The sequence below is a fragment of the Asterias rubens genome, chromosome 14 (assembly GCF_902459465.1).
Source record: "Asterias rubens chromosome 14, eAstRub1.3, whole genome shotgun sequence".
NCBI lineage: Eukaryota > Metazoa > Echinodermata > Asteroidea > Forcipulatida > Asteriidae > Asterias > Asterias rubens.
Genome location: NC_047075.1, coordinates 9,684,689 through 9,709,013, shown reverse-complemented (window position 1 = coordinate 9,709,013; position 24,325 = coordinate 9,684,689). Strand labels below are relative to the sequence as shown.

General features: G+C 40.0%; 1 protein-coding gene across 1 annotated transcript; it reads right to left on the bottom strand.

Annotated features, from left to right (window-relative positions):
* Positions 1 to 1,067: 1,067 nt before the first annotated feature.
* LOC117299681 lies at positions 1,068 to 15,181 on the bottom strand. The gene is made up of 6 exons (XM_033783236.1): positions 15,074 to 15,181; positions 12,608 to 12,686; positions 7,136 to 7,192; positions 6,214 to 6,261; positions 2,384 to 2,483; positions 1,068 to 1,812 (listed from the first exon to the last, which is right to left on the bottom strand). The coding sequence occupies exons 2-5, from the start codon at positions 12,675 to 12,677 to the stop codon at positions 2,386 to 2,388; spliced, it is 273 nt and encodes a 90-aa protein (XP_033639127.1). The 5' UTR covers positions 12,678 to 12,686; positions 15,074 to 15,181; the 3' UTR covers positions 1,068 to 1,812; positions 2,384 to 2,385.
* Positions 15,182 to 24,325: the final 9,144 nt, after the last annotated feature.

Sequence of the window (24,325 nt, the reverse complement as noted above, 5' to 3'; positions counted from 1 at the left end):
GTCGAGGGTTGAGTTTGAGGGTCGAGTCCGAGAGTCGAGTTTGAGGGTCAATTGGAATCAGAGGATCGAGTCCCTGGGTCGAGTCCATGTCTAAAGGTCAAGTCTGAGGGTCGAGTGTGAGTTAGAGGGTCTAGACCCTTGATCAAGTCTGACTCGAGGGTCGAGTTAGAGGGTCGTAGAGTTTGAGGGTCAATGTGAGTCAGAGGGTCGAGACGCTGGATCAAGTCTGAGTCTAAGGGTCGAGTTTGAGGGTCGAGGGGAATCAGAGGGTCGAGTCCGAGAGTTGACTCTGAGGGACGAGTTTGAGCTCGAGGTACGATTCTGAGGATTAACCAGATGGTCGAGGTAACCATATGGTCGAGGTGGGGAGACAGAGGTCCGAGTATTAGGGTCACGTCTGAGGGTCGAGGAAGTCAGGAGGTCAAGTTCGTGGATCAAGTTTGAAGGACGAGTTTTAGTCCGAGGGACGAGTTTGAGGGCCGAGGGGAGTCATTGCCCCACTCCATCCTGAAATTTCCCAAACCCCTTCAAACTTGCCCCACCCTGTTCTTACATTGCTCCACCCGTTGTTACATTGTCCCATCCGATGTTCTACATTGCCCCACCCCATTATTACCTTGCCCCGCCCTGTTCAATTACTGCCACACCCGTTCTTACAACGCCAACCCTTTTCCCTTAAGCGCCCCTCCCCGTTCTAATACAAAATCTTTTCTGACATTGCCCCAACCCGTTTATAAATTGCTTTACCTCGGTCCTGTTGGTGCCAACGCCCCGTCCCATAGTAAAAATGCTCCACCCTAATGTGAGATTACCTCACCCGAGGCTCAATGCCCTTCCTATAGACGATGTGACCTCTGACGGCACTCGAAAACCATAACACGATTCGTGGCAAAACCTTTGTGTTTTGGCAGCCAGCTAGAAAGCGTAAGCAATCTTACCATGGCTACGCTTTTTTTTTATCTCGTCGAAACATTATACCGTGTTTTGTTAACAGAGGGCGGTTTGGATGTAAACATAGGTCACATCGTCTATACTTGTACAAACACATCAAATTTGACACACTGAGACTCAATGCAAATTCTTCAGTTTATTAACTTAAACTTCCTTCCTACAGTCGTACATGTGACAAAGTATTTGTCGTGTATCCCTGTTCTGGTAAGCATGAATTTATTGTGCTAAGCTTATTGTGTTTAAGCAGACCTATTGAATTTGGCCAGGTATTAACTAACAGAAATGTTGAAGAACCGGAAGAAAGTGTTACCATTTATCAGCGAAGTTATTAGCAAATTGGTAGATTTGTATATTACTCAAGCTGCTTTAGTAATGACATTTGTTTCAACCTTTTTCCAAATACTTCCCTTTACAAATACAACTTGTGAAGTTTTGCTGAAATTGTTGCCAGAAATCTCACTGAGAGTGGTCCTCCAAACCAGCTTTTCATGAAGAAAAATACTCTCACCCCGAACAAAAATATTGACAAAATAGGGGAACCGCCAACATAGGGGTAGATAGCTCAGTTGGTAGAGCGCCGGCACACTAATCCGGAGGTCGTTGGTTCGACTCACACTCTGATCAATTCTCTGTTCAACCCCATGAATCAAGACAAATAATGTTGTAAACTATTGTGCACAAACTGGAGAGTATACGGTTTGCTTTTAATTGGTGATTTGCGACATGGGGGATAATTAATATATAACTATGACTACTCTCGACTATTTATTGTCTTTATGTTTACCGCAATGACAACGTGAGTTAATGCTTCAATGATTACTCAGTGTTTCAGTAGCCCAGCTCCACTTCTATCGCATGGACCTGTTGTCAAAAGATTAAACCAATTGTCTTTTATTACGAATTGTGATAAAGATACTAGAAATTGTTGGTAATTGTCAAAGACTAGTTTTCACAGTTGGTGTGTCTCAACATATGCACACAGTAACAAACCTGTGAACATTTGAGCCCAACCGGTAGTCGAAGTTGTGAGATATTAATAAAACAAAAAAAAAAAACCTTGTCGCACCCTGGTTACACGAAGTTGTGTGCTTTCAGATGGTTGATTTCGAGACCTCAAATTCTAAAGCTGAGGTCTTGAAATCGAATTCGTGGACAATTATTTCTTTCTCGAAAACTATGCCACTTCAGAGGGAGCCGTTTCTCACAATGTTTAACAATTACGACCAACCTGCCCCCATTACGCGTAAACAAGACAGGTGTTATGATAATATTTATTTTGAGTAATATCCACTAGTGTCCACTGCTTTTAAAGTGACTGACAATCGGGATTTGACGTATAGGCTCTTGACGCCGATCTGTGGCGTAGTTCAAAAGTCCTTAAAATGCGACATCGGATGTTTAATGTAACTACATGCAGACAAAACAAAATTACCTTTAAGCTGAAAAACATCTCCCAACTCCGTCCGGACCATCATGGCAATATGGTCGGTCCGGCGGGCATTCGACACGCCCAGTCAAGCATGAAAATCGTTCTAAAAGAAATGATAGTTTTTTTTTTAATGACAACTGCATTATAATAATATTATAAAATTGAAGTCTTATATAGCGCACGTTTCTACTAAAATGTAGTGGAGGCGCGCTAAGTATATACATTTGTAACCTAAAGAGAGGTTAGTAAAAGTTTGAATTATGACACCCACTTGTAGCACCTTATATTCACAGAGTGCTACGGCGCATTTAGCATCCACAGAAAAGAACACCGGGCGAACCCTTTTTTTTTCGATATTAAGTGCACTGTGTTCTTTTTCATGCGTTACGCATCAAAACGGACCAACCGCTTTACGTCCCATTTGAAGGACACAAGTGTCGCGACTGGGACTCGAACCCACACACTGCTTATCAGAAACACCATAGTTTGAAATCATCGCTCGGCCATGACACTTCCACATATTAGCACCTAACACATCCATTGAACATAATGCTTTGAGAATACTCTTAGAACTTTAGATAATGGTGGCTAGTTTGATGTGTAGAGTGAGATTATCCCTGCGGGTAAAGACAGGTGCACAATCTGTCACCAAACGAGCTCTCCGCTCTTCGATGACGTGTCTTTGGCCGTAAAATTACTAACGAACCGGGCCGATTTCAAAAAGAGCAAAGATTGATCGGCTTTGTTGAATCGATCGAAAGGCTCCTTTGTTTTGTGTGGGTGTGCGTCGTGAGGTACAAATGGAGGCCATCATTAAAGATCTTAATATCTCTGGGCCTGCTTTCAAGCATGTTTAAAATCACACCATGATAAGATCGATGGAATCATTAAGGAGTTACGGAGTACGTCACATGATTCCCGTCATGTATTGGGAATCTAAATATAGTATCGAGCCCCCTTGTCTTATGTGGGTGGCGCGTGTGTTACCATGTACGCAGGGAAGTGCAAAACGGAGGCCAATATTATCTTAATTGTTCTGGGTGTGCTTTCAAGAATGTGGAAATTGCATTGATTATCACACCGCGAGCAGATCAATGTTATCACTACGGAAAGTAGGTCGTACCAAGTTCAACGTTCGGAAACCGTTGCTGCCAACGCTTCTGATTTTTGTTAGTTTTAAAGTGTGTTCATGTTTATTCGTGATTTATTATAAGTCTAGCCAATCAAAGTGTGCGCATTTTAACAGACGAGGTCAGGATCGAATGTGGTCGCTGAACAGAAACAGGAGATACCACAACTCGTCTTGCGATGCAACCGTTTGGTGGGTCGACTTTGTCTCTCTGCGAAGAACATCATCGTATGGAGAGCTGTAGCTTTGTGTTATACTGGCGTGTAAGCTGCCGTTGGACGTTCATCGTTGCTGAAGTCCATTAGTAAGTGCCAGTCCAGCTATTCATCAGTTATTGTACAGCTTGTTTCAGAACTTGTTGATCCCAGTTTGGTATCAGGACAACAGATCGGCAAAGGGCAACAGTACACACAGCCTGCGTAAGATAGCAACTTTTTTCTAAATTTTTAAACTTTCACGTGATTTCTAGAAGTCAAAACTGCAACTATACGAACATCAAAGACAAATATGTAGCCGCATAGAACTATCGGAAACATCAACCCGGGAAAAACTTCTGGTGTGTCAACTTCAATGAATCAAATACATACTAACTGCCACGGTTTGAGAAAAGCCATCTATTGGTAGAACTGGTACTCTGGTGCCAGGGATTTTGTTTACACAACATGTTCAGTAGCGCCAACGTGAATATTGTGCTCCTCGTAACGTTCACTGCATTGTTAGATAGCTATTGCATTAGAGTGGTTGAATCTCAAGATCAGCATTACTGGGGAATATCATGCTACAAGATCACTGAGACGAAATTTACCTGGTCAGATGCTAGAGACGAGTGTAAAAACCTGGGTTGTGTTCTGGCGGTACCAAGCTCTGATCAAGAAAACGAGTTTGCAGCGCAATTATCTGATGGGGTAGTATGGATCGACTGTAATGATCAAGAGGTGGGGGGGGGGATGGAAGTGCAGAGAGGGTAGCGTGGAGGTTGCTTACATAAACTGGAACACTAGAGAACCGAATGATGTTGAAGGAGGTGAGGATTGTGCTGCCTTCTATGCTACGTGGTGGTGAAGCCGGAAATTGAATGATTGGGATGCACAGACTGGAGAGAGCTCTTTGCAAAATGGCTGGTAGACCAGTCCTTCACGTGTGACAATTTTAAACATCCAAGCGTCGTGCCCTTGTACTTAGTTGAAATCTTGGTGAGTAAAAATGGAAACCCCCCGGCTCAAATCGACACAAATGTTCACTTATAATTTGAACCAAACGGATCCACCTCATCCTGATGGTAGAGCTTCTGTATGGACTTAAACGTTACACGGTCTTGGTAACCAACAATGCCAATCGCCAGACATTCAAAGTACATGGTGGTGGTGATTGCATGACATATTCAAATTTGAACAAATCAACTGGTGTGTTGAACAATCCCTTCAGAGGAATCAAAATGACATGTTATGAGTATTACTCATCCTGTTCGGAGTCTTTGCATCACTGGAAAATCCAATACTGCAATATCACTGAGTTGAAAGATCACATGGTCTGAAAGCGCTGGACACATTCGGTAATGGGAGACTTTGGAACTCTAGGTGGCAACAGACTTACCAGGTATGTTTCCATTGTTTGTGGTTCTAAGCCTGGGCACATTACCGAGAACAATGGATTTTACCTGGTAAGTCTGCTGCCACCAAGCGTCTCAAAAGTCTCCTAATGACAAATACGAGTCATATGAGTTGGTGTATCTCAACAGATATGCAGAAAAAAGAAAACTTTGAACAGTTTGAACTCAATTGGTAGTCGAAGTTGCTAAATAATCATTGAAGAACAAACACCCATGATAACACAAAGTTGTGTGCTTTTAGATGCTCGATTTCGGGACCACAAGATCTAATTCTGAGGTCTCGAAGTCGTATTAAAATATGTCTGTGTGGCAATATTAGGTATAACAAGGGTGTCTTTGTAAGCAGAGAGGAGGTTTCTAGTAGAATGGAGTGAGTAGATCTTTCAGGTAAAGTTGGTCCTCTTACACGACTGCATTGAGTGTTTGAAGGTGTTGGCACAGTCTGAGTCCCTACTGAATTCCGCCAGCGCACCTCAGACAGGTACAGCGTATGTACATGTACCATCTGGGCTCAATTTCATAGAGCTGCTTAAGCACAAAAATTTTGCTTAAGCAAAAAAAAACCTTGCTTGGTAAAATCAGGTTACCGGCCAAGACTCCACTCAATTGTTATGCTAAGTAAACAACAGCTAAATACCAGTCACAAGCAATGTATATGGCATGACATTTTTGCCATTAACATGTGTAAAATAAGTCAGCTATTTTCGTGCTAAAGCAAATTTGTTGTTTAAGCAGCTCTATGAAATTGGCCCCTGTACGGGAACATTGCATTGTACATGTTTGTGCTGAGTTTCTAAGTAGCTTGAGCCACGCGTACGAGGTTGAAAGACACGACCGTACTCACGACCACGCTATACTGTTCTCGCTGTATAGTGTACTGTACATGTACATGTACATACACAATGTATCCGGTGTTCGTGTATGCACTGCGTGCAGTTGTTACCGAACCGTGCCGCATCGGGCCAGGGGCATGCTACGCCAACAGCCTTGCACCAAGGCTAGGCTTGAACAGGTTTGGATAGAAAAAATAAATCAATCAATAAATAAATAAACGCAAAAATAAACAGGAAAATGCAAGAGGTATAGTATACTTACTGTATTCCCCGAAGTGTCGACCTTCAAGCTCCTCTTGCGCCGCATATTCTACAAATGAAGCAAAACGCAAAGTGTGTTATTCTTACCACTTAAACCCTATATATGTATGAATTTCAACATTTTATGGTGAAGTATCAATGTATTTGGCTTGCCAAGTAGAGTTTGTTCTTAGACAGTTGTCTTTCTTTATTCTACTACCGCGAAGTAGATTTATCGGTTGCTTAAACCCTGACCTCGGTTCAAGACTCTTCTGTTATAAGTATCTATCCATTATCCAATAACCACAAGAGGGCGCGCTCTCACACATAAGACTCGTTATTCTTCAATCACAGTGGGTGCGTTTGATTAGCTTCCCTGGGTCGACCCAGCGGTGCTCACTCGGGTGAGCCCCTGCTGACAAGAGCTAATCGAACGATCACACTCGCCCTCTCTTGTTTACGTCATGCACCTCGGGTCACCCTCCAAGTGACCCACTTCACAAGCAGGGCACTGGGGTCTGACCCGGGTGAGCCCCTGAAACGACGTCAAAGCTATTCGAACGCACCTGGGGCAGACCGGGGTCGACCCAGGGAAGCTAATCGACCGCAGCCAGTCAGTGGGGATTGATGTCATAGACCTTATCGTAAGTATGCTCGCATTAATAAAGACTTAACGCACACGTATCCACCCTGGGTGTTATAGGGACAGTGAAAACCAAAAACAAAACAAATCAAAGAACAACAAAACTATACGTGGAATGAGGTGCATGCTGGTCTAGCTAGCGATCAAGCTTTCACCGCTAAATAGACCAGCATGCACCTCATTCAAAAATTAGCGCTAGGCAATAGGTATTTGCGGAAAGCTCTATGGTCAAAAGCTTGGACTACAAACGGTATCAAAAACAAGGTTAGGTTAATATTGCATGCAACCATTGTATACTAACCCTCGGTCTCCAGATGTCTCTTGAGCTTGACGAGCAGCTCTCGCAGAGTCAAATCATCTACAGTAAAGCGAAATATGTATAATAATTATACAACGTATTTTATTTTATTTCTCTCCTGAAGTTCAATAAATATATTGCAAGTACTGGGTGTATAATGCCAACACACATCGGTGTATAATATGGGTAAACATTGTTTCTCCCCGGTGTTCCTGGTCTGATCGGTATCATGTTGCGCCACAGCACCTTGTAAACTGTATACACGGTGCTTAAAAAGGTTATGTCTCAAACTCCAAAACGTATCTCCGCAAAATCCTTGCAGGAAAAATATTGAGCGCTTCGATACGCCCTATAGGTGTAAGGTTTCAGGTTTATTTCCATACCAGGCAGTGCACTAAAGGGAAAACTAATTATCGGAACTAAGTAATAGTAATGGGGAGGTCAGACAATAAGCCTCAGCTTGTACAAGGTCTGGTCTCCTCAAAAGGAGCACTTTGATACGACTTATAGTGGTGTATAAACAGGTTTAAGGTTTATTTCCGAATAACCCAGTGCACTCTTACGGAAACTACTTATCGGAACTTAATAATAGTATGGGGGGGGGTCAGACAAGACGCCTAAGCTTGTACAATTGACCTCTCCAAAAGGAGCACTTCCATACGCCCTATATGGGTGTATACAAAGGTTTAAGGTTTATTTCCGAATAACCCAGTGCACTCTTAGGGAAACTACTTATCGGAACTTAATAATAGTATGGGGGGGGGGTCAGACAAGACGCCTAAGCTTGTACAATTGACCTCTCCAAAAGGAGCACTTCCATACGCCCTATATGGGTGTATACAAAGGTTTAAGGTTTATTTCCGAATAACCCAGTGCACTCTTAGGGAAACTACTTATCGGAACTTAATAATAGTATGGGGGGGGGGGGGGTCAGACAGGACGCCTAAGCTTGTACAATGTATGACCTCTCCAAAATGAGCACTTCCATACGCCCTATATGGGTGTATACAAAGGTTTAAGGTTTATTTCCGAAAAACCCAGTGCACTCTTAGGGAAACTACTTATGGGAACTTATTAGTAATAGTATAATGAGGAGGTCAGACAATAAGCCTAAGCTTTCCACGGTCTCTTGAAAAGGATCACTTTGATACGCGTTTCAGGGTGTTTAAGGTTTCAGGTTTCAGGTTTATTTCCAAACTATTATGCGTAGGCCTACAATACAATGGGAAACTACTTATCGGAACGTGTTAATGTTATGGGGAGGTCAGACAAAAAACCTAAGGTTTTACTGTGTCTGGCTTCTTCAAAAAGAATACACACTGAAGAACGAATCGAGACTTATAGTATTTTATGTTTTGTCACCCACAGTGCCTTTAGGGAATGTATGTGCACTAATAATTTGCCTGTTTGGGTGTATGGTACTAAAGTAGTTTTGCAGTACTTTTCTCCCGAAGGATTAAGCCAAAAATTTCCACAGGCTTGCTTTTTTAATGCATAATGATCAATGATCACAGTAAACTAGACATTAGGTGTTTGTGAACAAACACAAAGCTGTTCCGTGTTCTTTTGCTTGGATTATGAGCTAAAATGACCAAGGAGTCTATCATTGAAAAAAAGACGAAAATGCTGAATGAGTTATGGTGCCACTTCCGGTTAACCCAGAAGTGGAGGTCGACATGGGGTCATGGTAACCTAAGGCTATTCTCCAATGCCCAAGGAGTCTCTAACTGAAAACAGTTTGAAAGTCGATATTGCCACACTTTGGGTTGACCCGGAAGTAGAGCTCAACTTGAGGTCACGGTTTTTTAAAAATTAATCTCCAATCCCCAAGGAGTTTTTAACTACAAACAGTCTAAAAAACGGCAGTGTACTTCTTGAGATGTGGTGCTACAAAGATTTCCCAATTAAATATGCAAATATGGGTCACGTGGTTAATTAATTACGATTTTTAACATTTTTTGGGGTCGGTGGTTTGATGTTTGATCTAGTACGATTTGATTTCACAGAACTCTTAACCACCAAACCCTGCGCTTATGATCACCATTTTCCGCTTACTGTGTTTTTCAAACATCATCGTGTCATGCATGCACACATGTTATGTTGGGCTAACAATTGAGAAAAAGAAAAGGCAACACTATCGATATAAAGATAAGAATCTAACTTAAATATTACAAAAATAAATATTTTTTTAGTTTTGGGGGATAAAACAAAATAGTGGTCCCGTGCGCAGATTCGAACTCGAAGATATCAGCGTAGTTAGCGCGACTGATGACCACTAGGCTATGGGGACCAAAGCACAATCCGAGGGTTTACATGTATTTGTATCAACAGAGGGGATTATGATCCGGCGAAATAATTCTCGTGTCATGACTTTGCGAACATTGTCACTAAATATGAACTGCTAACGCCTTTAACTATTAAGTAGGGTTGAAATGTAGTATTAGATGCCTTTAAGGGTTTTTGATGAGGACGTCGTCGTCGTCAAAAACCCCTATTCAATTACGCACGTTCGTCCACGGAGGACGCCACCTCGGAGTCTAATCTTGACATTTTTTCACTCATTTCTCAAAAACTACAACACTACAGCAAGTAATATTTTAAGGGAAGCTTTCAACTGTCATTATCTTCAAACTGTTTAAGTTTAGTGTAATTCTGTGGACACCATGGTATGTCGTCGTCGTCAAAAACCCCTATTTATATACGCACGCTCGTTAAACGAAAACCCTAAGCCTTCGTGTACAAAGCATAATGGTCCAGAACTCGGTTAGGAAACGAAGAAACAGAGACTGCGCTGTGGTCCAGAACGTATGTAAAAAACAAGAAAAAGAGACTTGAGTAGACTCCTCTCAAGAAGTCACAACTCATGATAGGTACATACTGAATTGCATTTACCATAGAGAATGTTTAACAATAACATGGAAGTGACTGCATCCAGTTATGTTCAAACGCGTAGACTCATCTCAAGAAGTCACAACTCATGATAGGTACATACTGTATGGCATTTACCAAAGAGAATATTTAACAATAACATGGAAGCGACTGCATCCAGTTATACTCAAATGAAGATTACGTGGCTAATTAATGAATATTTTTAATTTTGTTTACATTTAGAGTAAAGCTTATGTTCTAAGCTTCAATTTGGTATATGATTTCACTCTTTTGAAGTTATGGTCTAGGAGATTAGGTTTAAAGAAAAAAACGTGTGCAATTGCTAGAGGTTTTAGGCAGAAACAAAGAATAAGAAAAAAAATAAAAATCTCGACAGAAACAATACCTGTTCCGACGGTAGGTCGGAACAGCTAATAATAACTGTATGAATGAGGCTGTGATTTTTCCAAGGGATACAAAGCGGCAAGTATTTACTTGCCCGGAGATTGGGGCGAAGTATGAACTATGAGACCCAATCCTCAGCATTTGTAATGGTTTACAAGCTGCTGTGGCGCAATATGCTACCAATCTAGTCTAGCCTTGCTCAAGGCAGTCGCATTATTTACTCCGTAAACCCACCCGTATACACTGTGCATAGCGTGTGTGATCACAGCGCACGACCCAACCGTATACACCCTGTCAAATCGCTCAACGCCCACTGTGCGACTACTGTGCACAATTCACCCGCACTCGTACCAGTATCCGCATGCGGAGGCCGCTCGGCATAACGGCCGACGCATGCGGATAGCGTACGGAGGGCGTCGTGTAGTGCGATGTAGTGACCGGTACACACATTTTTCGCACAGTATAGAGCTGGGCTTTTACAGCGGCAGTCTCTTGCGGATCAAATAGTATTATTTGACTGCCTGGAGTAAGGCTTATCTAGCCAGGAACATCGGGGCGAAACCATTCTCTTTTCGAAAGGTGCACTGGGTTCTTTTACATGCGTTACACAACACATGAAACCAACGGCTTTATGTCCCATCCAATGGACGAAACAATGGTTAAGCGTCTTGCTTAAGGAAACAAGTGTCACGACTTGGGATCGAACACACACTCTGCTGGTCAGAAGCGACAGAGTTTGAATTCGGCACTCTTAACCGCGCTCGGCAACGTCACATCCAAAGCATGGAAACTGTTTTTGGTAACTACTCTCCCAGCACAACCATCATGTAGGATATATTTAAAGGCACTGTACACGTTTGGTAATTGTCAAAGACCAGTGTTCTCACTTTGTGCATCCCATCATACATGTCATAAGCATAACACAACAAACCTGTGAACACTTTTGCTCAATATTGGTCATCGAAGTTGCAAGAAAATGATGAAGAAAAAAATACCCTAATTTGTTGGATGATTGTGTGTGCTTTGAATAAATAGTGATTGTGATATGAATAAAAGACTTCTAGCTAGAAGTCCTTTAATACTTAGGTGATTAACAACCCCTTTCTCAAAAACTGCGTTGTTTGAGAGGGAGCCATTTCTCACAATGTTTTTTCACCATCAACAGCTCTCCAATGCCCGTAACCAAGTCAGTTTTTAGGTTAATATTTGCTTTGAGTAAATACCAAACGTGAACCTTATCTATACAATTTGTTTTCATGAGATCCAATAGGATCCACAGGGATTCCATTGAACCCAAATTAATCCCGTTGAATCATATTAATATGTTTCGAAGACAGTCGTGACACTTGTTTCATTAAGCAAGACACTTAACCATTGCTTCGTCCTTCGGATGGGACGTACAATCATTGGTCCCGTGTGTTGCGTAACGCACGTACCACGAACCCAGTACACTTTTCGAAATGAGTAGGGGTTTGCCCTTGTTGATCCCATTGGAGTCCATTGATTGTGTACACAATTCCACACCAATCCCAGAAGACTTTTTGAGATATGGCGGACACAATGGTACAACACTAAAAGGTTTGGGTAAATTCGTGTATACGTACAGTGTACACATAACACATTGGCCATACCTCAAAAAGGCTTATTGAATCCCATTTAATCCCATTGATTTCTTTCTAGTGGATTTGTTCCCGGGTACTGATTTAAACAATGAAACAGGGAACACGACCAAGATGGTGACAGCGTGATAAAGGTATATAACAAAGCTGTGACCCTGGTCGGGCCAAGGATGCATAGAATGTTAGATTAGAAGAAACAACACAGAGATCAGAAAACAATGCAATACATAATCAAAGCATGGTTAGTTTGCAAAATGGTTACAGGCAGTGGATGGAGCAAAATCGGGTGAGAAAGTTAAAAGGAAAAAGGGAGCGGGGAACAAAATATCACTGTAGTCACTCGCTGGTGGTGGTAGGTTCCAATCCTCCTTGGGTCCGCCGGCCTGAGGGTAACGGTCGTAATTGTCTATTGGTTCTTTTCAGAACAAACACTAACCCAAATATTTTCACTCTGTCTTACTTAAGTTTTAAATCCTACTTAGTATGTACATTACAATGTAATTGAGCCTTCGGCAACAAGTTCGAATTTGAGCAAATTGTTAATTTAAAATTATACATAATTGTAGTGTCTGGAAATACTTACCTTTAGAATCGCTGTACGCAGCAACGCAGCCAATCACCAACAAAACCGTCAAGAACACAAGACCCTTCATATTGAGTGCCTTAACAAGTAATACAAAATAAAACGAAGCTCTGGTTTATATATGGATCAAATGAAAAGTCCATACAAACGCAGCAAAAAAAAAAAAAAATATAATAATAATAATATCATAACAGTGGACACCCTCCCCCATGTATGGTGGAACAAATCACTATATATGTACAAGTATATTTTACAAAACACAATCCTCCGTTAAAGGCTCTGGACACTATTGGTAATTACTCGAAATGATTGTTAGCATAAACACATACTTGGTAACGAGCAAGGAGAACAGCTGTTGATAGTAAAACACATTGCGAAAAACGGCTCCGTCTGAAGTAATGTAGTTTTTTATAAAAAAGTATGTTCCCAATTAAAAAAATAGGTTATTTAAATTTAATTGAATTCGAGACCTCAGCTGAGGTCTCGAATTCAAGCATCTGAACGCACACAACAAGGGTTTCATGTCTGTAATTTGTCCATCGCAGCTTCGACGACCCATTGAGCTCAAATGTTCACAGGTCTGTTACTTGATGCATATTATGTTGGGATACACACAGTGAGAAGACTGGTCTTTGACAAATTAGTACCAAATGTGTCCAGTGCCATTTACATGTAAGTCTTTAATTTGGCATTGAATGAACCCAGCAAACCAACCCCCCGTATTAAACAAAAACGAAAAAAAAAGTAGTATTTTCCACAACTTTGGAGCAGCCGAAAGATTAGCCTGGCTATCTGACGTCACGCTGTAAGGCTTTGAAATACATTCATTTCACTTAGTAGAGACACGCAGTCAACTTATACAGCGGACGTGACAGCAGTGTACTGATTGGGCTCAGAAATCTCCTGTCACTGCACGTATCAGATAATATCACTGAAACCTTCACAGGCCAAGTCTACCGAACCAAAGGCGCAATCACCAAAATAAAAGGGGGGACTTAAAAGGGGGACTTTTATCTGTACATCAACAACTGCCCTGGTGCCTTTCTTCTTCCCAATCGATTAAAAAAAAGGAAATCCTTAAACAAAATTAAAAAAGAAAATGCTTGAGGATGGCGATCTCGAGAAAAAAACAAAAACAGTGCTACCGGCGGGGACGATCACGAAAGACAATAATTAGGCACAAAATGGATACATTTTGAGACATCATGACCATAGGGCTGCGGTTGATCGCCTATGACGGGAAAGTAAAACACAAAATAAAGCAAAATATAATAATAATAACTTGATAACCAAACTAGTTTGCGTGCCTTCAGATATTAGTATATTCTTGAATTGTTCTTTCTCATCAAAATATGTATAATACACAGATTCGAAGGGGGGGGGGGGGGCTCCATCCAACAAGCTGGCTTTTAGGAGACCTCCCTCACTTAATCTATTAAGGTTTCTCTCCTGTAATGTTATATATATATTTTTTTTTTAATGATTGAGTGGAAATAAATTGAACTATAATATGAACTATAAACCACAGTTGATGCAAAGCGTTAGCAACGCGAAGAGGTTTACTCGGTTTTGTTGAGATACATACAACACGGCGTCGGGCGGATTCAGAATAAGGCATATTATTCAATGCAAACAATCATTTTACTGAATTAATTCATACAAAAAGCTACATACGAAGAAACTATATGAATAGTAATTTTGCGAGCAAGCATAGTATACTGTTCTAAACGTCGATACCACACCAGCTCTTTTCAGAGCCAACTTTCCCACAAAAGAGATTAGCACGTTTTACCTGCAAGTTTACTAATTATTAGTTGTTTTTCTTCTATTTATCCACACGGTGCAAAGCTTCAAACAATACTTAAATTCACTGCGTACACTATTGGTAATTAATACTCAAAATAATTGTAAGCATAACAACTTACTTGGTAACGAGTAATGGAGAGCTGTTGATAGTATAAAACATTGTGAGAAACGGCTCTCTCTGAAGTAACGTAGTTTTTGAGAAAAAAATAATTGTCCACACTAATGATTTCGATACCACAGAATTAAATTTTGAGTGAAACAATTTTTTTTTTAATGTCATAGTTATCTCGCACTTTCGACGATCAACTGAGCTCAAATTTTCACAGTGTTTTATTGTATGCATAATGTTGAGATACACCAAGTAAGAAGACTGGTCTTTGACAATTAACAATAGTGTCCAGTGTCTTTAACAAGTGGGTCTTTAATTTAGCATTGAAGGAACCAAGCGAGTATATCCCCCGTTAAAAAAAGAGGAGTAGTGCATTCAAACTTTGGAGCAGCCGAAACAAAGGCGCGATCACCAAAAGATGGAATTTGTTCATGTACAACAAAAACAAACAGTACTAACGCAAAATTGCTAATAATTCATAAATATTTGGTTCATATTCATTAACACCATGCTAAGCTTCAAACAATATTTAATATCAGGAAAAGCTTTACCTTAAAATGTTTAGATATGAGAACAGGTTTCAACTGATGATCAACTGGGACTCTGAAATCTGAACTGCACTGTAGCCTGACACTCCTTCAACTGACGAGAGCTTAGAAAACAACTGCAGTACCTTGACACAAAAATCACAAACGAACCCTGAAGTATTTTTATACCATTGTGGATCTACCCTCATTCGGCCTTGCTATTAGGTGAGGTGAATCGGGTTTGGAGAAAGTACAATTGAAACCATTTCAATAGCAGCTGCAGTAGTACATACAGAAAGCCCACGTCAACAAAAGAACCGAGCGTGGAATTTTACTTGACAAGGCGAAGTTGTCAACTTTTATGGCTTTGAATGGTTTGTAAAGGGGAACCAAATCCACCTTCAAAGCTTCAAATTCCAGTCAACAACAAATGTTAAAGGGCAATTAAGCAAATCATGTTATAGCATTATTGATGCATGACTCATTCATTTGTATAGTATCGATGCAAACAAAAATGGTTTGAAATTGTTATGGATTTTTTGTTTTTAAGTTTGTGAATTTATAACAGTTGATTTGATTGAGACACTGAAATACTAATCGTTACTGGTAGTTACAGGCACCGGACACTATTGGTATTTACTCAAAATAATTGTTAGCATAAACAGTACTTGGTGGCGAGCAACGGAGAGCTGTCGATAGTCTAAAAGATTGTGAGAAACGGCTTCCTCTGAAGCTAAGCGTAGTTTATGAGAACTAGGTAATTTTCCACTTAAATATTTGAATCTGATTTCGAGACCTCATGATCGAAATCAAGCATCTGAAAGCACAATTCTTTTTGTCAATCATCGATGAAGAAAAAGCAGGTATTTAAATAGTTAGATATGTTCATTTTGCTTGAATATGTGAAGTTATCAAAAATATTTTGATGTGAGAAACTGAAAGGAAAAAACAACAAATATCAACTAGTAATAGCTATTGGTGGATAAAAGCATGGCACATGCAAACAAAAAGATGAGACTTTAAGGCACTGGGCCCAATTTCGTACTCTCTAAATGTAAAAGAGTGAAAAACACCACTCTTTACATTTCGAGCTGTCCCTCGTATGGCTCTTTAAAAAGAGTGGTGGTTATTTCACTCTTTAGAGGGGTTTCACTCCAGGACAGAGTGCAAAATCACTCAAAAAGATGCGAACTTCAATCTAAAAGAGAAGAGTGGAAGACCACTCGAAAAAGAGTTGTCCTTCATATGGCTCTTCAAAAAGTGCCTTTTCACTCTTTTACATTAAGAGAGTAGGGCTGCTGTGGCAGAAAATTTTGCTTTATGCAATCTTTTGCTTGCTATAAGCAGAAACGAGCAGTATTATATTTTTCCTCAAGTCAAGTCAAGTCGCAAGTAGTTTTTTCTCAAGTCACCTAATGCCCCCAAATAAGTGCACTCTTATTAAGTTGTGACAAATTTAGAACATTTTCTTGGAACACTCATAATTTTTGAATCCATAAGGAACCGCTTTCAGTGTATGAATCAATAATTAAAAATGAAGCTCTTCACAACGTGTTTGCACTTTAAAAAGCAAAACTTGTTATCCAAGTTGCCAGACTTACAAGGCTTGAGGGCCACTTCAAGGTGTGGGCGCTACAATTTACTTTGTCGTTAGGGGGTCGTTGCCTCATATTCATTTGGCCGAAGCACGGTTACCCCCCCCCCCCCCCCCCCTTCACAGTCCATATAGATTAGGCTTAGTTTCAACAGAAGCTTGGCTTACAGAGCCGTACGCACTACCATCCATTATTTACCACCTCTCCTGCAAACTGGGCCATTAAAATTGACCCAAGTTTCCGCAGCGTTTAGTTTGCCAAACGAAATAAGGGGAAAACCACATACACGATCCCAAAATATTTGGTGTAGGCCTTCATCGTTGTTAACGGCAGTGGAAACTTTTCGGGGAATTATCAGAGACCGGTCCTCACACTAAGTGTATCTTAAAGTATGCCAACTTAAGAAACCTGTGAAAATTTGAGCTTTATTGGTCGTTAAAGTTCCAAGAGAACAATGGAAGAAAAATCACCCTTGCTCGCACAAGTTGTGTGCTTTCAGATGCTTGATTACGTGATCTCAGCTGAGGTCTCGAAATAATTTACAATATTTTAGTGAGTAATTACTTCTTTTTCAAAAACTACATCACTTTAGAGGGAGCCGTTTCGTACGGTGTTGTATACTACCATAACAGCTCTACATTGCTGGCTTGTTACCAAGTTGATATGCTAACAATTATTTTGAGTAATTAAACGATATTTTAAAAGTAGAATATTACAATCTACATAAATACGCCTAGACACTGTATACATTTGGTTATTGTCAAAGACCAGTGTTCTCACTTGGTGTTTCCCATCATAAGCATAAAATAACAAGCCTGTGAACATTTATGTTTAATTGGTCATCGAAAACTATGTAATAAAAAACACCCTTGTTTTGGACTAACTTGTCTGCTTTCAGATAGGAATAACAGACTTTTAGCTAGAAGTCTTTTAATAATTTTAGTGAGAAATTACCACTTGCTCACAAATTACGTTACTTCAGAGGGAGTCGTTTCTAACAATGTTTTATAATATCAACAGCTCCCCAATGCTCGTTACCAAGCCAGTTTTTAAGTTAATGTCCATGTTGAGTAATTTCCACACGCTCGTACCTTCCCTTTAAGTATCGGATGGTTAAGGAGAAAATACAATTAAGTTTAGATTCGTATGATAACTTTCACTTTAATCAGGTCTGGAGGCTAACGTCATAGAAATGACTGACACTGTATGCGTTCCATTCGTTGGAAGGTTTGATGAAAGCTGCGTGATGGAAATAAATTGACCCTTTTAACAAAAAAATGTCCTTTTACAAGAATACTTCTACACAACGAAACTCTAAAATAAATTCCACAACTAAAATAACAATCCTAGTCCCCTCACCAAGCTTTTAAGGAAAAAAACAAACAAGTTATTTTCGGTTGGTTGGTAGACCATGGTACATCAATTACCTAGCGCGACAACCCCTTGCAATATAAAACCCGTCACATCCACTCGAACTTTGCGTTAGTCGTTGCCGATGGGCTACAAAGTTTTGCCTTTTGTTGTCGGAATTTAACTCTTACAGATTATTGCTACTGAAGTTGCCATCTAGTTTTCTTATTGTACCTTTGTGTACAGTTTCATTGCCCGTCCAGGTTTTTGTATGTAGGTTCACCCACTCAAACGCCTACATCAAAGTATGGGAAAATAATTAGCAGTTGCAAACTCCCTACCATCCCAAATGGATTTTTCATCAAAAGGGAATTTAACTGCAACATATTATTGTTATACTGGAGTTGCATGCCAGTTTTCTTGTTGTACCTTTCTGTTTAGTTTGAAAGGAAAACAAATAGAAACAAAAATCCTTCCCTCCCCATCCGAAAAAAAAAAACCGATTATTATTTGTTGTTATATGGTCTTAACGCCTAAATCAAAGTATGTGAGAATAATTAGCAGTTGCTTAATCCCTACCATCCAAAAAAGACTTTACTTTGTGGATAAAATAATCAGTGTGGCCCAAAACTCACCATATTGGTATTACTCAAAATAACTGTTCGCATAACAACTTACTCGGTAACGAGCAATTGAGAGTTGATGACAGTTTACGACGTAACATAGTTTGGGAGAGAGGGGTAATTGATCACTAAAACATTAAAATATCAATATTTCAAGCACACAATTGTGTTAGGGGTATTTTTGATGTTATTGTTTTCTTTCAACTCCGATGACTAAGTCCAAGTTTGTACAGACTTGTTTTATATTGCAATATGTGTGGACACACCAAGTTAGAATACTGCCGTTGATGAAATCGACGGCAGGTCTAAGTGTCCGGTGCCTTTAACAAACATAAAGCTTTCTCAGTTCGTTTTGAGCCGTTACAATACTTTGTGATTCAGCTATATTTGAAACACCATAGGGTATAGTGTGGAGTCAAACACAGCAGTCTACCGCTCAACTAAAGCTCTGGCCCCAATTTCATAGAGCTGCTAAGCACACATATTTGCTTAGCATGAACTGTCGTCCGTGATAAAAAAAATAGGATTACTAACAACATTTCCATGTGATTTTCAGGATAAGCAAACAAAAGCTGAATACAAGTTCTATGCAACAAATGAAAATTAGGCTGGTAATCCTGTTTTTATCGAGGAAGAAATCTCATGCTTAGCAAGTTTGTGTGCTTAGCAGCTCTCTGTTAGTTAGAACCAAGTACTGTTTTACAAGGTACTGGCCATAGCATAATAAAGTTGAAAAGATCCAAGTATGTTGTCACCACAACTAACACCATTTTGTACAGCGATTCAATAATCTCTGCACAACGAACCTTCTCAAACGGTAATCTATGCCTTAAAGCCATTGGACCCTTTCGGTACAGAAAAAAACAAAGTTCACAGATCTACAAATAACTTACAGGGTTTACAACAGGTAGTGGTGAAAGACTTCTCTTGAAATATTATTCCATGAAATGCTTTACTTTTTAGAAAACAGTAAAACAATATCAATTCTCGTAAACGGGAATTAGGGATTTATTTTAAACACATGTCATGACACGACGAAACGCGCGGATACAAGGGTGGGTTTTCCCGTTATTTTCTCCCGACTCCGATGACCGATTGAGCCTAAATTTTCACAGGTTTGTTATTCGATATAGAAGTTGTGATACACGAAGTGTGGGCCTTGGACAATACTGTTTACCGAAAGGGTCCAATGGCTTTAAAGGTATCAGACAGCACAAACGGAACCAAGTTTAGTGAAAATACCAATGGTGTAGCCACAAGCGCTTCCCGGTTTATTTGAACAATACTGTCTAGACAACATTTTTTGTTTAGTGTTAACCATTTGTTTTCTCTCGGGCGATTACCATGGCAAGCATTCACTGCGACACGGCAAAACGAAATAAGTGCTAACTCTTTTTTTCAAAACGTCTATTGAAATGTAACTCTGTTATTGTAGCTAAAAACATAAGCATGCATCCATTCAACGCGGCAGGACATTTTTTTTTTTTTTTGAATCAATCAACATTTATTTACTATTCATTTAAATAATAACTTTGTGTTTTAGTTCAATTATGCAATTAACCATTGCAAGCACTCACTGCAACGCGGCAACACCAATGTTTACTTTTCAAAACCATTATTTAAAAATAATAACCTTGTTTTTGAGTTCCATCGGGTAATAATCCATTGCAAGCATTCACTGCTACACGGCAACACAATCGTTTACGTTTCAAAACCATTATTTATATAATTACTTTGTTTTTGAGTTCCATCGAGCAATACGTCATTGCAAGCATTCGTGCAATAAGGCAAAACATATACGTTTACCTTTAAAAAACTTGTTTTTTTTTCATCAGGCAATAGACCATTGCAACACAGCAAGAAACATGTTTACTTTTCAAAAACCATTATTATAAATGTTTATTTTTTTTCGAGTTAATTCATGCAACATCATTACAAGCTTTCAATGCAACGCGGTAACACAAAGGTTTACTTTTAAAAACAATTTCTTAAACAGAAAATGTAACTCTGTTGATAGTTCAACCATGCTATAAAGCAATACAACCATTCACTGCAACACGGCAAAACAAATGACTACTTTTCAAAACCTTTTTTTGAATGTACTGTTTTTGAGTTCAATCATGCACATAAACCGTCACAAGCAATCGTGCAAAACGGCAAAAAATAAAAAATAAACAAAAACAAAATTATAAAACCATTACTTAAATGAAACTTTGTTCTTTGAGTTCTATCAGGCGAAACATAATAATTAGCAAGCATCCATGCAAAGCGGCAGTTACACAAAATGTATACTTTTCAAATTATTGTTTAAATATTGCTTATTTTTGTTTTGTTCAATCATGCGATCAAGCATTACAATTATTCAGACAAAACGGCAACACGATGATAAAGCTGGGCAGTTGTAAAAAGCATTGTGCTATGTGAAAGATTTCCCATGGGAGGTATGTCGGGACAGCTAACAAACAACATGTTCTTCGTGCTTACACTTTTGTGGATAATGTTCAAAAATTAAAAGTCCTCCTATTTATAGGGAAGGTACATGTTTGGTAATTACTCAAAATAAGTATAAACCTAAAAACTAACTTGGTAACGTATACAACACTGTTGGAAACGACTCCCTCTGAATGATGTAGTTTTTAAAAAGAGGTAATTTCTCACTAATAGTAAAATACTTCTAGCTAGAAGTATTTTATTCCTATCTGAAAGCAGACAAATTCGTTCAACAAGGGTGTTTTTTATTTCATCATTATTCGCGCAACTTCGATGACCGATTGAGCACAAATTTTCACAAGCTTGTTATTTTATGGAAATGATGGGATATACCAAGCGAGAAGACTGGTCTTTGACAATTACCAAAGGTGTACTTTCCCTTTAAAGCTTGATAGACAAGCTACCCGTCTATAAAAAGGCCTAATCAAATTCAACAGAGAGCGCCAAACCCAATAAATACAGGCTCTCAAACGCTGTTTTTTTTTTCTCGAGAAACTTGACAATAGTAGGGAAGTATTGCGTGGTCGAGGAACTCGAAAAAAGAGTATTGAAACGACGTCGTATAAAGTTTTGTTTGGCGAGGCTTTTGTTTGTGTTAGTCACCGGTAGAGGGCGCTACATAGCCTGCCTTGGATGCGTGATCGTGTGGTACTCTACATAATATAGACGATGGGACCTCTGACGTCACACGAAAACCATAACATGATTCGCGCGCATACCGCCGGGCAATCTTTCTATGGGTGCGTTCGTTTAGCTTTTCTCATTCGACCCCGGTGTGTGGCATTTTTTTTTTCCCAGGACGAGTGTGTGCAGATAATTACCCACGTTCGTCCTGGTAAAAAAAAAAACACCACGCACCGGGGTCGACCCAGGGGAGCTAAACGAACGCACCCTGTATGGTGCGTTCGTTTAGCTTCCCTGGGTCGACCCCGGTGTGTGGCGTTTTTTTTTTTCCAGGACGAACTTGGGTAATTATCTGCACACGTTTGCTCTGGAAAATAAACGCCACACACCGGGGTCGACCCAGGGAAGCTAAACGAACGCACCCATTGACTCGCAACTCTTTGCCCGGCGAAACATGACGTATATAGTGTTTTGTCAACAGAGGGCGGTTTAAATCTAAACATAGGTCACATCGTCTATACCTAGCTTCAGGTAATGTTGCGATATCGGCGACTACGGTAATAACACAGCGAACGTCGCCGACTACATTGAAATGTTAATGTTACTGAATGAATTTAATTTAATTTAATTTATTGAATGATATTGAATTAAACTGATATTGATTTGAATTATGTATGGTAGGGAAGCATAAACCATATGGAGTAAAGCAGTTGGAATGGCTCCTTGCTCTTCATCTCAGCAAATTAAAGGAGAAAGTCTTCTGATATCATTATTATAACTATATGCTTGACCACCGCTAGTTTAGTTTAGGAGTTTAGTTTAGGTTTGGCTCGACCGCTAGAGGGCGGGCATGCAGTAAGAAAGCCTGAGCCGTTGGATGCAGCGTTCGATAAGCTTCCCTAGGTCGACGGGAGGTAGGAGGTAGACTGGTTCATCACAACCTGTACACCATTGTGTGAAGCGATAGTAGCGATAGTAGATGAAGCGATAGTACAAGAAAGGCAGGTTGTGTTTTGACGTCATTCCAGGGGCTCACCTGGGTCAGCCCCCACGTCCCCTGCTTGTGGAACGGGTCACCTATGGCTGTCCCGATGTGCATGACCTCACCACGAGAGGGCGAGTGTGATCGTTCGTTAGGCGCTTGTCAGGGGCACACCCGGATGAGGAACGTGGGGTCGACACAAGGAAGCTATCGAACGCACTCATGGGGAGAGTTACGACGATTTGCAATATTAAAAGCAATACTTTTGTGTGCAAGAAACCAAGGACGAATACGGGGTGCCATACTAGTCTGCCCACTGGGTTGTGCTGCATTAGGAAGAAAAATGTAGTCCAGCAACTACGTGGCCAAAGAAAACTGGTGTCGCAACTCTCCCAATACACGGCTCTGAAGAATGCGAGATAGATAAATGCGAGAATCTCTGAATTTAAGCTGGATCAGAAAAGTTAGATTTTACAAAACAGAGACATGTTTGTGTTTAAGTTGAATCTTTGGTGTAATTGGCTGTATAATTAAGAGCTATTTAGGTTTGGTACTTTCTTTTCGGAAAGTTGATAAGTTTTACATAGCAATTTTGTTTTTACTCATTACGCATTTTAAGGCATTTTATGAGAATGGGAGGAAAAAAGTAGTGACTCGTTTTTAAACTGCCGTGGCCATGCGAAACATAAGGCCCGAGCCTTTATTCACCTATCAATGCATAATCCCTTTTTTCTATCCAAAGTTAACATGTCGTCGTCTGAGTTAATTTTATCTTTCTGGTTGGTTCGTTTGAAGCAATTATATAGCAGCGATTTAATTATAACGATAGCTCTACACACTGTTTCAACTTCTCAAGCTTTAGCCTTTACTGAAAACACAACTTCGATGAAAGAAAACCCTGAACAAAATCAAATACATCGACTACAAAATTTGTCCCGAGAACCAGTTGTGTTGCTTACTACTATTCGCAACATAATTAATATTGCCCTTGCGGCATAGCGGCACAAATCTTGAGAATCAGTACTTTATCTCCACAAGTGTCATAGTAAGGTTTGAAGTGCGACTAGTCGAGTAGTAAATTTCACTAGTCACACCCATTCGCAACATAATTAAAAATTTGTCCCGACTACCTGTTTGGTGAACCAGTTGTGTTGCTTATATTTGCAACATAATTTATATTGCCCTTGCGGCATAGCGGCACAAATCTTGAGAATCCGTACTTTATCTCGACAAGTGTCGTAGTTAGGTTTGAAGTGCGACTAGTCGAGTAGTAAATTTCACTAGTCACACCCATTCGCAACATAATTAATATTGCCCTTGCGGCACATAGCGGTACAAATCTTGAGAATCCGTATTTTATCTCGACAAGTGTCGTAGTCAGGTTTGAGGTGCGACTAGTCGAGTAGTAAAATTCACTAGTCACCCATTCGCAACATAATTAATATTGCCTTTGCGGCACATAGCGGCACAAATCTTGAGAATCTGTATTTTATCTCGACAAGTGTCGTAGTTAGGTTTGAGGTTCGACTAGTCGAGTCATGATGGGAACTTGCTTAATGAAAAAGATTCAGTGCTCTGCAGAAGCATTGAATTCTGCGCTTACGTCAAGCAA